At 35.3% G+C, this 17,389-nt stretch overlaps 1 protein-coding gene across 2 annotated transcripts; it reads left to right on the forward strand.

The window, feature by feature from the left end:
* Positions 1-3,860: 3,860 nt before the first annotated feature.
* Positions 3,861-12,624, forward strand: LOC128220652 (plasma kallikrein-like). Of its 2 annotated transcripts, none has more exons than XM_052929142.1 (9): positions 3,861-3,887; positions 4,218-4,282; positions 6,242-6,327; positions 6,681-6,772; positions 9,123-9,308; positions 10,190-10,287; positions 10,758-10,897; positions 11,695-11,752; positions 12,419-12,624. In XM_052929142.1, the coding sequence occupies exons 2-9, from the start codon at positions 4,231-4,233 to the stop codon at positions 12,541-12,543; spliced, it is 837 nt and encodes a 278-aa protein (XP_052785102.1). In that variant the 5' UTR covers positions 3,861-3,887; positions 4,218-4,230; the 3' UTR covers positions 12,544-12,624. The 2 variants fall into 2 exon arrangements, with proteins under 2 accessions (XP_052785102.1, XP_052785094.1); XM_052929134.1 differs by lacking the exon at positions 3,861-3,887 and adding an exon at positions 3,902-3,960.
* Positions 12,625-17,389: the final 4,765 nt, after the last annotated feature.

The following is a 17,389-nucleotide window of genomic DNA, read 5'->3' on the forward strand; positions in this document are numbered from 1 at the left end:
CTGTCTAAGATAAGAGTATACTTTAATAGACCGTTTCATATTCATGCCGTGGAATACTTTACTTCGCATTGTCACTGTCAAATGAAGGATTGAAATTCAACCAGAAACCAGCCAGGCAATAAACACCAACAACGACAATAACAGAATAAATAACATATAAAAGAGCCATGAAAAGCCCGCATTATCAAACACATTAAAAAGCCATGACAATTCAAACAATACCAACACATTAAAAAACGATGAAAATGGCAACAATACCAACACATTTAAGAGCGATGAAATTGCTTACATTAACATAACATTCACGACCGACCAAAATGTCAGGATGAAAACCACATTAAAAAGCAATGAAAACATTACCAATACTATTCACAAACATGGACATGCAAAAATATGCAGCACATTAAAGAGCCATTAGCAACGAATTTAAGAAACTAAAAATGCCAACATGAGCAACACATTAAAGAGCCATAAACTACACATTAAAGGGCAAAGAGAATGCCAACATGAGCAACTTATTTAAGAACCATGAGCAACACATTAAAGAGCCATAAACTACACATTTAAGGGCAAAGAGAATGCCAACATGAGCAACACATTAAAGAGCCATAAACTACACATTTAAGGGCAAAGAGAATGCCAACATGAGCAACTTATTTAAGAACCATGAGCAACACATTAAAGAGCCATAAACTACACATTAAAGGGCAATGAAAATGCCAACATGAGCAACTTATTTAAGAACCATGAGCAACACATTAAAGAGCCATAAACTACACATTTAAGGGCAATGAAAATGCCAACATGAGCAACTTATTTAAGAACCATGAGCAACACATTAAAGAGCCATACACTACAAATTAAAGGGCAAAGAGAATGTCAACATGAGCAACTTATTTAAGAACCATGAGCAACACATTAAAGAGCCATAAACTACACATTTAAGGGCAAAGAGAATGCCAACATGAGCAACACATTAAAGAGCCATAAACTACACATTTCAGGGCAAAGAGAATGCCAACATGAGCAACTTATTTAAGAACCATGAGCAACACATTAAAGAGCCAGAAATTACACATTAAAGGGCAAAGAGAATGCCAACATGAGCAACTTATTTAAGAAGCATGAGCAACACAATAAAAAGCCATACACTACACATTAAAGGGCAAAGAGAATGCCAACATGAGCAACTTATTTAAGAACCATGAGCAACACATTAAAGAGCCATAAACTACACATTAAAGGGCAATGAAAATGCCAACATGAGCAACTTATTTAAGAACCATGAGCAACACAATAAAGAGCCATAAACTACACATTAAAGGGCAATGAAAATGCCAACATGAGCAACTTATTTAAGAACCATGAGCAACACATTAAAGAGCCATTAACTACACATTAAAGGGCAATGAAAATGCCAACATGAGCAACTTATTTAAGAACCATGAGCAACACATTAAAGAGCCATAAACTACACATTAAATGGCAATGAAAATGCCAACATGAGCAACTTATTTAAGAACCATGAGCAACACATTAAAGAGCCATACACTACACATTAAAGGGCAAAGAGAATGCCAACATGAGCAACACATTAAAGAGCCATAAACTACACATTGAAGGGCAATGAAATGCCAACATGAGCAACACATCTAAAAGCCATGAACTACACATTAAAGTGCCATGATGCAAATGCAAAGATTAACATCTTTTTAATGGCGTCCGAGGACCAAATGCATAATGTCTTTGTTAATCACTCAAAACAAGCATTCATTTGTATAAACATATATAATCAAGAGAAATGTTTCTTGCATCGCCAAACAAAAAGTCTGATTCCTGTGACGTGCCTGAAAAAATAGGGTAGGTTGATCAGTTTCCGTTTCTTTATTTTTCACTAGAATACTAGTTTAATTCATTTATTTATGCGTCATTGCTTCATGTATGCATACGTTTTTCATTTGACACTTCTTGTACTAAGTTTCTATTAACACACTTTATGTACCCTTTGGCGATATGACATCCTCAGTATGAATTGTTTCGCACTCTCAATTTATTTTTCCTAAAACTACATATTAGAGTCAGCCCCTAACTTTAACGGTCGGTCGGTCACCTGAACCATATCTAATATTTGTAACGATCTTCTTGGCACAATGAGCCAGGTTCATATGCATGTGGTTTTGGTTAACAAAGAATCAATTCGGTATGTGATTAACAGCAACCTTAGGGTCAGTTTTGATTGTGGACAGCTGTTGTCTTTATATTTTGTTAAAGGTAAGTGCTAACATTCAAGGGAACCATGTAAAACAAATGCGGGTTAATCGCAACATTGTAACATACATTCATTCATAATCGATAATGCAAATATATAGACAATAAATATTTCACTGAATAAGCACCAAAAGGCTATAAGTGAAGAAAGCTGGAAGGTTATATTACCACCATCGGGTCCGTTTGCTAGGTAGAAACCTTTAATGATGTCCATTTTGAAAGGTCATGAGAAAGTGTTAATCGAATCAACAGCCTCTTAGGTGAGAGGAGGACAACTTTCAAATTTATCACCAGAAAACCTTGTGTATATCGAACCAACAACATCTTCTTTACAGACAAAATATGATATATTGACAAAGAAACCAGATGGCAGCTCGCTAACAATACTACTAGATTTGGTTGACCTTGGTACTTACTAGATTGTAGTGATGTTGCTCCTATTGTAGATGTTGTTGTTGTTGTTGTTGTTGTTGTTGTTGATGATGATGACGTCGAAGTTTTAAAACAAATTAGAATAATATATCGATATGTTTTGCTGAAAAGTTATTCAAACATAGCATTCATGGTTTTAAAGGGGTTAAATACCAGATGGTCCAAAATCGGCAAATATTTCAACAAAGCAAGCCAAAAATTGTCAATACGAGTTAGCATGAGACCGATAACATCATTGTAAATAAAAAAATGTGTCGCTGTCACAGCTAAGTTTACACTTTTCTACTTGGAAAAATACACAAAAACTGCGAAGGATGCATGTGTTGTTAGCGATGTGATACACCAGTAAGAAAGTCAATACGTTGTACACAACGATGTCGACGATATGTAAGTTGTTGACAATTTTCTTGTGTATTGCACTTGTTCTGGTAGTTAGTCCCTTTAAGTTCCGCCTTTGAATTATTCTACAAATAATCCTTTCAGATAAATATATCTTAGCTTATTAGAGTTTCAAAGCTGCTTTTTTATTTGTAGTTTCGCTGTTTCTTTCACATCACACAGGAAGACAGCCAAAGAAGTTTAAATGACAATCAGGGGGTACATGTGTATCGTAGTTGCAGTGATATCATGCTTCTCCTTCACCAAATTTCCCAAACCAAAACTACTTCTGTCTGTATATTGATACTTCGTCTTCCTTCTCACCTTTCTGAAGATTCAGTGCCAAGATAAATATCAATTATGTCGACCCAATAGAGCAACAAGGCGATAAGGAGCTGGAGAATGTGTAGTAGAACCGTAAAACAACAATGATACCAGTGTTAGGTAATACCTGGCCCTGATTTCTCGAAAATTCTTAAGCCTAACATACTTAAGAAGCTTTTTTTGTTTAGCAAAATTTCTTACTGTAACCTGATTTTGATATATAAAGCTGAGTTTTTAGTGATCATCAGACAGATAACTTCAATAATAAAACACTTCGAGAAATTAGCCCCAGAGGTTCCTCTATTGATTTTGAAGAGTTGACAGTCGTGTTCTAGGTGCTGAAAATTTGGACGTTGTGATTTCCAAATCAGGAAAAAACGCGTACATCGTTCCAAATCGTGAAAGGGACAACATAAATGCTTATCAGTGACGCAATAGAAGATAAGGCTGTCGGACGTTATCGCTTTCATTATCTCTGGCCGCTGGTAAGTGCATGGTTTGAATCTATATAAACCTCTGGGCGAAATTGAAATTGAAATTATTTGAACAAAGTCAAAGGTATGTTTTTGCTTTGTCTGGATGTTCAAACGCGCATTACAGAGCAAGCCAAATAATTTATTGAGTATAATTTGGAATATACTAACCATGAAGTACAAATAATTTATTTTAGTCTTTGTAAGAGTTTATAAAGCCATAGATTAAACAGGAAAATTGGCGTGGTCGATAAGATATATTCTTATTATTTGCTTTATGTTTAAAACGTCTTGCTTAATTGTGTATTATATTTGTATAATCTCAGAACCTTTTTTTTGCAGAAATTAGAACAAAATGTTGGCACTAGCGTTAACGTGTCTGATAGCAGCTGTGTCTGCACAAACAAGTATGTTCCATTACTTATTTGACTCCGTATAGTCTTAGTTAAAATATAGGGTATTCAACGTGTTATCAAACACCCGTTTGCAACATTATAATCACGTTTTACTAAAATATATTGAAGCGGATTAAGACGTTTTTTCTGCTGTCTAAATGTATCATAAAAAATACCCAGTTCTGGCTCTATTCACTTTAAGCTTGCGAACGAATCTGTACTTTTAATTTTAACATGCTGAAGGACGAGCTGTGGTGACAAATGGATGCATTTGTTAACAAGCATCAAGATATGACTAGTATTAACACGTATTATGCCGAAAGAAGCTCTATTACTTATTAAAGGGTTGCTGTTTATGTTCGTGCTGTCATGCAATAAAAACGCTTGGGTGCGATATTTTGCAAATCCATGAAGCGGATACTAAACGAACGTTCGAAAAACAGGAATCAATACTTGTTTTAACATGTTCCGTGTCAGTTTTAATTGTTTTAAACTAAAGAAACATTAGTTCAGGTTAACATTAAGGATAAAAATATATTGTCGACATTTAATGTGTGTGATAAGGAAAGGTCAACATATGAAAAACGTTATAGCCGAAAAACAGTTCTTTGTATACACTAACTTCTCCAAGAGAATAGGGTCGGTAGGTAGGCATCTTTTTCTCTCTCTTTTTTGTAGAACAGGGATTCTGTACCAACTGGCCCTATAGCAGGGTGTATCACTTTTTAAATATAAAATCGTCAAATTTTAACATACATGTATTCACTTATGAATGAACTTTTTGGGGTATTACAACGAAAAATCAACTCTATGGCAAAACAAGTGAAGGGTTTGTAGGAAAAAATAGGGTGCTTGTCAAATATAAACTAAACATTATGACGTCATAAAGCCTAGCAGCTCATACGCTGTTAAACTCAGTCTCAGTTTGTTTGTTGTTGTTTTTTATTTCGAAAGGACTAGAACAATAATATTATATAAACAAACATAAAATTTTAAAAATTGCTTTTTCTGATTCCGAGTATAATACTCAAGTCTGTAGTGAATATCGGGCCATCTGTAATTAACTAACAACAGTCGGATGTTTATTCCTGCCACTTATTACCAACAACAACAAATCTTTCAATTTTGTTATAATTATTACATCAATGCATTGTTTGAAGGTTTTCTTAGAAGTTATGGTAAGAAATTGATAGGAATTCTTATACAGTCGAAACTCGATATGTCAAATTCTGTTATTTCGATGTTCTGGTTATGTGGATTTTTTTTTCGAATGTGTTTGGTTAAGCTATGCATATCTAGTATTTGGATTTTATCGAATGTTCGTTTACTCGAAGTTTTTTCCCCGAGGAAACAACGACTTCGACAAAGCGGGTTTTGACTATTTCGTGATTTCGATTTACCAAACGAGTACAGTGTTTACTATAGAACGTCCAACAAACTGGTATAAGTCGGTCGCTCATTGAAGAGAGAAAAATACAGATAAACAGGAGAATCTTTTCCAACTGTAGGTCTTTGAACTAGATTTTGTTATCAATCTAGAACATTGTGCAAAATAGAATGAACCCGGACCTAAGGAGAGTTATCCTGATAGGACAATAACGTTTCGTGTAATTAAGCGCCACATGCATCATATTCGTTGCAGTGTTTTAACACTACATGTGATTTACTAAATTCCGCAAAGTAATTATTTCGTTTATGCAAACCACGTGACGAAATTCACAAAACTTTGTTACTTATTATTTTTACTTTTGATTAAAAAAAAGTTCGTAAATTTAATAGATCTTTAAGGAAACATATTGCATTAAGTGTAAAGAGTTTAAAAAAAAAAAAAAAAAAAAAAAAAAAAAAAAAAACAACCTTATAATGTAGCTGAGATCGAGCTATTTTCGTAGGTGGTGGTAGACATGCAAAGAAGAATACTATATCAAAGATTGGTGATTTACTCATACAATACATTTTACTTATGCACAGTTCCATGTGGAGTACCCACTGTTCAACCAATCCAAAGCCGTATTGTCGGAGGTGTCGTTGCTACGCCTGGCTCATGGCCATGGCTGGTAAGTAGCTTTTCTGTTTGATTAATTAACGTTAATACTTTAAAGACAGTTTTTAATATGAATACAGATGACAGGTACTTGGTATTCTTGTGATGACCTCATACCATACGTTAAAATGATGCATATATGGTTTATGACTGGCGACAAAAAAGCGGTAATTAGGTGTCATTGACTGTTATGGTAAAATCACAGTCATTTTAGGACGATTGGTAAATTTAGCTATCCGTCTCGTGCAAAGCTAGACGTTCAATTGCCTTGGAGGTTTCGTAAGATTTTGAACCAACGTGAGCGTCCCACTATACAATTTGAATTCAAGAAAGTATGCTTGTACGATGTATACGTTTCTCTCCAAGGTACTGTTGGTGGACGACCTCGGCTACATCTCTGGCAGCGGTGTCCTCATTGACCAGCATGTGATTCTCACATCCGCCCAGCATTTTGAGGGGTAAGATATTAATTTCTCCCACCTCAGATAAATAGATCCATTAATTTAACAGTGGTAGAAATTCTTATATTGCCCACGGGCGAAGATAAAATGCCCGTATGGAACTTCTTTAATGGTCAACACATTGTAATTACCTCCCTTGTTGAAGACTGTCGTCTGTAGCGTCCGTTTGAAGCGTATCATGGAAACCTTGTCTTGTTGCAATATTAAGAACGCTAGTTAATTATTTCTCGCTTCAAATGTCACCAAGAAACAGTTTTCACGCACCTTTCAAGAAATAATGCTTCACTCTTCTTAGAACTATTTAAAGACCGATCAGACAATTTACATACCCTGAATCACTGCGCGAATATCCATGACAACCACGAATTATCGCATATCCATACGCAATTATTTTCACTAAGCACAAAAGAGTTCCAGCAAAAAAATACATTTTTACTTAATTTTGTTTAACTGAGGTGGGAGAAAAAGCATCTACCATAGCCGCTCGGGTAAGATAGGTCCATCCCGACCCTCGCGCAGGGTGTTTTGCGGAAACTCGGTAAACCTCGTTTCCGCAAAACACCCCACGCTCGGGTCGGAATGAACCTATCTTACACTCTCGGCCATGGAAGATACTTATAGTTTACACAACCGGGAGTTTCTTTGATTGTTTTCTTGTCATTTGAAATCTATATGTATAATAAAAGAGCTATGTAGAAAAATGTCTTTCCTTGCCAAAACTGTCATTTATGGTTTAATATGTAGGTACTTATGTAGCTTAAACATATTTATTCAGGTCATTTAAAAACCAAAAATGAATGCAAAATGTACAATTAAATGATATATTAAATGTTTCTGCATGGATCCGAAGACAAGCATTTTAAATGATTATATAAGTTCCTTTCCATGTTGGAGTTGAATTGTACTAGATTCCATTTACGTTCGGTAGTATCGTTAATTTGGTCACGAACTAGATTTCGTTGAGAATATACTAGCTAAGACTAAGCAACTTAAACGTGTAACAGTTTAATAAATGAAATAAAGTTTTCGACAAGGCTATGCAGATGTTAAGGACTATTTTCCTCTTATGTATAGGTGTGGAGAATTACAGAGATAGTTATAGGAATATGTTAACTTTTGCTTGTCCGATATTTTCACCTGTAAAATACCCATAATACCGCGCCGCTTCAAATGTTCTGTATTAAGCTTATTTTTAGTAAATGTTCAAAATGGTTCTCGATTTGTTGATACACTGAAAAATTATTTTTGAACTTGTTTTTGCGTTTTACAGAAATAAGTAACAGTTTAATTGAATATTCGCTTAATTATTTAGTATTTTACTATACATATTTAAAACCAATGCTAAAAGGAACTTAGACCGTTCGGAGCTCCTCGGCCATTTTATCGAAAACAACCTCGGATGTATGCCGGTACATCAGTTGAAGTAGTTTGTAATTTTTTTAATTATGTGATTAATTAAATGTAGTGTTTTAAAGTTGTATTTATTGATCTAAGTTTAAATTGATTGCCAGTGAAGTGTATTATTGCAAACATAATTAAGATTCCCAAGAGTTGCAGCGGACTTAAACGTGCCACTTTTTGAGTATGTAAACCGTCCAAATACATCATAATACAAGTTTGGTTTCGATAAAAATAGCCGAGGAGTTCCGAATGCAATCAGACGTGTGCAACATAAGTTAATTTCAATTTGAATACAGCGATAAAACAGCTACACAATACGATATAATATATACAACAAGGGCCCTATTTCTCGAAACTTCTCATGCTTATCAGGCTTACACCCTTTTTACAACTTTTTTTTTTGTCTTAGAAAGAGCAAGTTTTTGCGTAAGTATATGCAAACCAATGATAAAAGATTGCTGACAAAATATCAGATCGCAGATCTTCATATTTTTGTTCGAAAAGTAATGTTTTATGGCTTAAACCGCTACTAACGGTTTAAGAAAACTGCATAAAAATCATTTTTTGAAGTTAAATATAAAAACCTGCGATCATTTTTTTGTCAGCAATCTTATATAACTGGTTTTCATGCACTTTTGCAAAAATTCCAAGACAAAAATTAAAAAAGTTGTCAAAACGTTCAATCTGTGAGAGTGCAGCTTTAAGTATCTTATTTCAGTTAGCCGAAATACATACTTAAATCGAATTTGGATGAATGAAAAATGGTTTATTGTGATTATCATAAATAAAATTCCTATCAAAAGTATGAAAACTCTTCAAGAAGTTAATGTTATGCACATTATTGAAAAACAATAATAATGAGCTTAGCTTAAGCCTGTTATAAGGGACTTAAGAAGTTTCGAGAATTTCGGCCAAGGTGTTTACGCAATACAGGTTTATTCCACAGGTATGGTTACGACCTTTATGATATGGACGTTCGTAACTGGCGTATATATGCTGGCGAGTACAACATCTCGACCACCGATCCAAACGAACAGAGGTACCACATTAAGCGCGTGGTCATTCATCCTGGCTACAACATCACTTCCCTGGAGGCCGACATTGCCCTCGTCATCACATCAGCACCCATCACGTACGTACGCTGATCTTGTCTTAACGAATGAATGCATTACTTAAATCAAACTTTAATACAGTCGAACCCTGTTGGCTCGAACTCCCAAAGGAAATACCTCGAGCCTCGCGTTAATGCTAACATTTAATAGAAACAATCGTTCCCTTACATCCAGTTCGACCCAACGAGAAAATCGAGCCATGCGAGTTCGAGGCAACGGGTTTCGACTGTATCTAATGTGTTGACGCATCACAGCAATACTGGCGTTAAACTTTATCTACAGTCTGGCTATGCGATGATGGCCCTATGCCTTTCCAACAATGGTGTTACGTTGCCGCAACATAGCAATGGTGGCACTCCTCTGATCCAAGCATTGGCGGCACTCTGTCTTATTCAAATATTGATTCCGTTTTCATGCATTATTGGCTTCATATTTCAATAGTGTCAAACAATCATAACTGTATGTGCCTTCGCTTTAAGGGACAAGACTCCGTTTGATGCAAATGAAAGAAAACTGTCGTAAAAACTTACGTAAAATTGACATCGTTGTGTCACATCGCTAATAACACAATGTTTTTTTTTTCGCAGTTTTGGGGAATTTTCCAATTCAAAATTTTCTGGGTTTATACCGTAAAAAAGCGTCGACGTATGAATATTAACTTATCACGTGACTTTTACATGCTTGATATACACACTTTTAATTGGAAAACAGTAACGCGGTATTTTTAACGGTTTAATTCAGCAGAGAGAGCGACAAAATATTTGTAAATCATATCAAGTGATGTATAATCGGCATCATACTAGCTCTGAGTCTGTGCCTGTTTTGGGGACATATTGTATGTGCCGATTTTGGGACCATCTGGTGTCTTGTCCCTTTAACACGTTTTTGAAACCTTTCACAGGTTCAACGACCACACACGCCCTGGCTGTCTGCCCACCCAAGCCACAAAAGCCCCTGTTGGAACACTGTGTTATCTGCCAGGTTGGGGAGGTACTAGAAGTAAGTACAAACATCTGCTGCATAAATGTTATTGGTGTGTGCATAAAGGTGTACATACTGGCGCGAATGGGCTGTGTTTGTGTATGAGATTGTTCTGTTCTGAAATCTATATATTCTAGTTAATGTCAAGTTTTCCCTTTAAATAAAATATCAAATAATGCCACTGTTTCTAATTGTTGGTGTTGTAATTGTTGTTTTTGTTTCCATGGGGGATTTTCTTTAACTGACAATCATGGCTTAATTTCAAATTACAAAATAGGTTTGATAACAACCCGTGATATAAACCTTTATTAACTTATATATATATATATATATATATATATATATATATCGGTCATTTTCAGCTAAGAACTACGTAAAATTGACGCTCCCAGCTATTCCAAAATAATTAGGTTTATTTATTATGACATGAAAGAAGATACGTCCTGTTGCCCTCTTTCTGATACTATGGCGCAATTTTCATTCTTTAGACACTGGAAACGAGGAGGTGATGAACCAGGTTGACCTGCCTATCCTTGACGACTCTGTCTGCATGCAGCACGACCCCTACTTCATCCCCAACACAGAGATGTGCGCCGGCTATGAGAATAAGGGCAAGGACTGGTGCTGGGTAGGTGGATTGTTATGGTTAAGTTAGTGTTTGTGTTTGTGATTAATTTTCTGTGGCAAGTTGAGAGTTTAGTTTCTTAAAACACATAGACAAACCTTTTCACAACACCGTCGCCTGATGTAGCACTGTCAAAACATTATTTTTAGAAACAGGTATGTCGAAGTGTTTGAGGAAACTTATCAGCTTAATATCAAACTCGGGTAGAACGAACGCGGTGCTCTTTAGCGGCATAAACTGCCCTTTGTTTCATTTAAAACGGTGAAGACAAAGAAAAAAGCACAGATATATGTTACGCCCAAAATAAGTTCTACTACAGATTAATACATATCAATCAAATTTGGTCATTCACGTATGACATATGTGATCAAAAATATATCCGAAAAGTACATGTATAGCCTAAAAGGTATAAAAAAGTATAACCAAACTGATATACGAAAGATTATAACAAAAAGTAAGAACGATTGATTTAAGCTAACGTAATGCTTGTTTACGGCTGTTAAAACAAAGCAAAATAAGTGTGTTGTTTTCTACATATTGGAGATGTCAAAATGCTTTTAAATACAACGAACAACGCGTCTTAGTTACTTAGTAACTTAGTAACTGCTCCGATAATATGGTGCCTTTGGTGTAGGGCTGCGATGAGCTTACATCTGAATACCACTGACCTAGCGAAACAGTCAGTGAAATGACGTTTCTTTTGCCATATTAGATCATATCTTGTTCTCCCATCCGCCATGACGGAAGGATTTTAATATCGTTTGATTATTGAACAATTGTGTCGCCCTTTTCATCTGCAGGACGATCTTGGAAGTCCCCTGATGAGCAAGGCCAACAGCGGTGCTTGGGTCATCCAAGGTAATCAAGAATGCATTTGTTTTCTTTAACATTAATCTAAAAAACTGTGTTTGAATTTGATTATAATTTGTTTTGAAATCTTATTAAAGAAATTGAATAAAGCCCAATGTTCGTCGCCCGTATTCTTGCGATGTGCTTAAATTTAAGTTAATACTGGCTTATTTCTCACCTAAAGTAAACGTTTATAGATGGAAATTCCTTAATTTCGTAATAATTGAGTGTCATTAATTGCATATAGATTTAGTTACAGTATGAAACTGTTAAAGCTGCACTCTCACAGATTGTCACCTATTTTGTCCCAGAATCGGCTGAATTCGACATCAATGCATTCAAATCAGTCATATTTAGATAATTCACAATAGAACAGATCTCAACTTTTTGGTAAACTGCTGTTTCATTTTCCTTAGGTGTTAGTAATGCTTTTAGCCATATAACATAAATTTTCGAACTTTAATGTGATAAGCTGCGATCTGATGTTTTGTCAGAAGTCTTATATCACTGAATTCCAGACGTTTTTGCAAAAATTGGCTCTTTCAATGACTCAAATAAAAAAAGTTGTCAAAACGACCAATCTGTGGGAGTGCAGATTTAAAGTCAATCTGCCAGTAACAAAGTGGTCATGATATTTAACTAAGATGTATATATAATTGCATTGTTCTTTATAAGGTCTGGCCTCATCTGGTGGCAACTGCACGCTTGCTGATGAGCCCAGCAACTTTGAAGATGTTTCGATGTACACAGATTGGATCAGGACCACGATGGAACAGGCTGGATACCCTTACCAGTATTAAAAGGCAGCTTGACTGTGTGTTAACTTGATACAGAAATTGATGTGTTAAGATATCAACAAATAAAGACCTAAACTTGTAAAATATACTCTTTTTTAGATGAATTTTGCATATTTGTTGTTTGTTTTGCGGACAGGAGCACCCATGCGTAAACAGTTGAGGTAATCAGGTTAAAAGAATTCCTTCCACATGGATAAGCATATGAATTGATAGCGAAGGCACAATTTGAATTATGTAATGGTGAAAGGTTATGGGTATGTTTTGACAAAAAAATATTGGTTCAATGCGACATACTTGATTAATCATTTTATTTAGGTAAATGTATACTATTAACCCTTTAACCAGCTTAGATTATACATGTATAATGTCTACTGGCCAAGCATCTTTTCAAATGTGCAGATTCACTTAAGTGAAATCAATAACTGGTGACTGCTGTTTTATCAAAAATAAATGTAAGACATATTAAGAAAAATACTGCCAACCCATTGGACAAAATATAATTCCTTACACTAGGTACGTTTAGTTTTCTTCCAGTATTCCTTGTTCTTCTTTGAGTAGAAACGCAATCACCTTATTAAATAGTGATACTTTCTTCGGAAGCACAATGTACATTCAAGTTCGAACTAAAGGGTCACAATTTTATTGAAAATAGTGATAAGTGCAACTTTGTCAACGCTCTCTATCAAATGCTTAAGCTGAATTCTAATGTCAAGAAATATTGAGACGTATTGAATGATCTCGAAGAAACAAAAACAAAAACACAGTAAAAGGTCATTAATTTTGGCACCTGGTGACTACATGTACTTTCGGTATAATTTGAATGGGTGCTGCTTGCTGATTACTGACACGTGAAATAAATGACCAAATATGTACTATACATAGCGTTAAGGGATGCACCTTTTTTATGACGAAGTGAGGCAAATCATCGCGAGTATTAAAGCTAAGATATTGACAGCCTGATACCCTTCAACAAATATTGATGTATGGTCAAATACTGTCTTTAAAAGTCACAATTACCAAAACAGTTGCTCACGCATTTCAACGCAAGTTGTAGCCTGATTGGTTGATTGACATTATCACGTGCAGCTTCAAGGGCATTTACATGATTTAATAAATCGTAAAATATCAATTATTTGGCGAAAGTACCAGATTTCAATTAAAATCAGTCTCTGAAACACACGCGGAATAATGTTTGATTTACAAAAATAAGGTCTTTTAAGGGTATGTAATATTGTGCGTATATGACCAGTAAAATACACGTATAAAACACGGACATGAACGGGAAATATAAACTGGAAAACGCCTTGAACGTTTGGGGAGGGAATTCAGATGTACAATTCATACACTTAATTCAGTAAAGTTTTCTCCCTTTTGTCTGCACTGCTCTAGCAAAGAAAGTAGCTAAATGGACGAAATATATCCAGTAGCATTATATGTAAAATGGAGGAACATATATCCTATATAATTATCCAATAATATGGAATGGTATTCAGGTAAAAATTGCATTATGCTTGATGACAGTTGTATTTTGCCTTATGGCCACTCCATTTTCGCCTGTTAACATTGTACGTTCCATTCTGCTTTTTGCTTGTTGCCTGATGGTATGTGTATTAAGCTTCCTTACTATCCTTCCTTTGTTGAACTATGCATGCCTGTGTTTACAATGTGGGTGCTAGTTATCGCGTATAGATGGTTGCATCATGCATACTGTGGTTTGTCAATAGTACATCTAAAATATGTTTTTTTCACCATTGCAACATTCGTTCTTTCGTGTCTTAAGTGTATACATGTATCCTTCTTTCTTGCATGGCTGCATTCTAAATGTGTCACAATAAGTTAGGACAAAATAGACAGGCAGATGACTCTTCATCGCATTTTTTACGAAAGGATACGGAAAATGTCGAAAATATACGATTGCACTAGTACAGGCGCTTAGAGTAACTTCCCTTTGTAGCGAACAAGCCACGTTTTCTAGTTTCTCCCACAGGCGTTTGACTTATTGTTTGTCCCTTATATGTTGAAGTGGGTCAGAATCATGGCCATCGTCTGGGCGCTTGTCAGGAAAATGGCCGCCTCATACGAAATTTTGAAGTGGATTTAATTTGAAGACTGATATGGTTGTTCCTAAAATTGTGTTGTTTGTCATTTTGTGATATTTCGAAATTGAATTGTATAATCTATACACAGAAGCATAAAATCACTTAAATATTTCTATGTGCAGTGCTGTTTACACGGGAACAAGTTGAAGATTGTAATTTGCTGTACAGTTTCTGACTACAGAGAGAGACGAGAATGGGACATTGAATTATGCGTGTTTGTCTTACCATGTCTTACGTCAATATAGTTATACCGATATATGGCATACCATTTTAAAGGGAATGGATTCCCTTTTTTATGTCACCTATTTAAAAATGGATTGTTTTTATGTTGATTAAGACATTTGTATAAAACTGGACTCTATCGTGAAATCTGCCGTGAAATCCGGTAAGTTTGAGTTACATACCTTGTTTCACTTTTTTTTGTATATCAAAGGCATTCATAGCTTAAGATATGTTGTTTATCTCATTATATGTACCCAAAATGATATTAGCACATTTTAGAGACAAAAAATGAGTCAGACACCTGTGGTTATTAGCACTCGTTTTAATAGCGCCGAAGGCATCTTTGACTCTGTTCTAAACGGATGACACGTCAACGTGATATGACAGCTGGGTCAAAACAGCCATAACTGTATAGACTCAAATTCGTATTCCACATTTTCCATGCGTAGTTCGAAATATTGTTGGCCAATTGCAAAATCCTGTCCCTTGTAGCATCTGTTATAGGCAGAATTTCTGGGAATTACTGTTGATCCATTTATGACAGTGTTATGGGTGTAGGTTAGAATGCAATGCTTTCAGTAGATGGGTAAAATTCGACCCATATAAGTGTTAAAAATATTCATCCGAAATATAAATATACAGCATACACATATCACAACAAGTAATTGCTATGACGGATTCAGAACAAAGGGAAATCACTGCTATGCATTTAACTCGTTAAACTCCGAATATGTACGGAAACAAAAAAATAAACATACAGCGCCCCTTGTTGTCATAATTCGTTATGCCTATTTCTTGGCTACCGCATTATGGTTAGTTCATTTGGCTTGCATTATTCGGCTCGTCTAATTAGGACTATTTCATTCGGATAGTTCTATAATGCTTGGTGATTGTTGAATTGTGCGTATTTGTATTCATAATCGGCCTCGTCAGTTTTTGAACTTTATGATAAAAATGAGGAAATTATGTGTATTGTAACAAAATATTTATTAATTAAATTATCATTTACACATTTAAGCAAAGTGAAGTTAGTTTATAATGCTGTAATTGTAATAGCTCTAAACAGAAATGGAATGTCAACATGCAGAATGCAAATGCCATCATACAATACGACATGTAATAATGCATATTTTAAGTTTCATATCCCGAACAGGAATGAATGTCATCAAGCATAATACAAATGTCATCAAGCTTAATACATTTTTTACTAGAAAACCATTTCATACATTAATATATACATCAGATTTTAAAACGTTTATTGGCGTTCTTACTTCTTGGTAAGCTGTGTCATTTTCCTCTGAACATGTATTGCTATGTATTTGTGTAAATTAAAAAATATCAAGCCCTGCGTAAGTAAGTCATATACTTATGAACTTCTTAAAATTCTTATTTCCATATAGTGCTGTTTGAGATAATTGGTTCAAATATGTACACTTGAGAGTTATATGTTATATTCTATTTTTTAGCTATGATCTGATTTGAAATAACATTTTCTTTACCAAATTTAAAGTCACATTCTCTTAAAATTGAAGTTGATTTGCATACTAGAATAACATACTAGTATGAAAGTTAAGTTGAATCTGAATACCACCTTTTGCTATGATGCCCGTTTTATTCTTCTGCTCATGGAATACACCGAATCAGTATGGTGAGTGAGTTTGGTTGTGAGTGGGTTCTGAGTTGTGAGTGAGTGGGCTGGTGTCGGCTGGTTTGGTGTGTCGACGGGCAGGCGTGAGAGCGAGCGAGCAAGTGCCATGCTATCATTCATATGATATTTTTTTTGCTAATCACATAAACGGAATCATCGCTCAAGCCGTTCAGCACTATCAGTGCTTTGATCGGTTTTATTTTTTTTCTTGGCTGTACCAGCGTCGGTTCGATCCCGCATAAAACCAGATGTTTTTTACACTATGATTGTTTTTTGTTTCTAAAATTTCGGTATCAAAGAGTAAAATAACTGTCTGTAAGTGGTTTCAGATGCATTGCCGTGAAAAAAGAATTGATCTTAAAACATGAGTGAGTTTGTTAGAGCATTGTTTGCCATAGATTTTGAGATAAAAAAAATTCTATATTCTATTTGGTTTCCCTGCACATTAAGCCCTTGCAAATAAAACCGAAAAAGATTAGGTCTGAATACATTCAAAATTCTATTGACTGTTTGACCTCCGTCAATACCACATCAACTACGACGGTGAGGTGAATATCCTGGTATATGGACCTGATTTAGATGGTATTGACAGATGCCTATGCCAATAACCCTTTGACTGGGTCCATGGAGTGGGATATTTACTTGGACTCGGAAAAAGCCATGCAACATTTAACATGGGACACACGTATTAATTTATATGTTACAAACTTGAGGACATAATAACAGGTATTAACATGTTAAACATATATAAGGGCTATATCATTTTTAATATCAATATTATAAGTTACGGGGTAATGTACCAGTCAATTGTTACCACGGCCTCCAGGTCCTAGAAGGTAAAACACGGCCAATTTATCATACCCGGGGAAATAGGCCGTGT

Source organism: Mya arenaria, chromosome 2, assembly GCF_026914265.1.
Source record: "Mya arenaria isolate MELC-2E11 chromosome 2, ASM2691426v1".
Taxonomy (NCBI): Eukaryota; Metazoa; Mollusca; class Bivalvia; order Myida; family Myidae; genus Mya; species Mya arenaria.

Coding starts and splice junctions, on each gene's coding strand:
- LOC128220652 (XM_052929142.1), top strand. CDS start 4,231: ATGTTGGCACTAGCGTTAACGTGTCTGATAGCAGCTGTGTCTGCACAA. Junction 9,309..10,189: donor ATCACATCAGCACCCATCAC/GTACGTACGCTG, acceptor AACCTTTCACAG/GTTCAACGACCACACACGCC. Junction 11,753..12,418: donor CGGTGCTTGGGTCATCCAAG/GTAATCAAGAAT, acceptor GTTCTTTATAAG/GTCTGGCCTCATCTGGTGGC.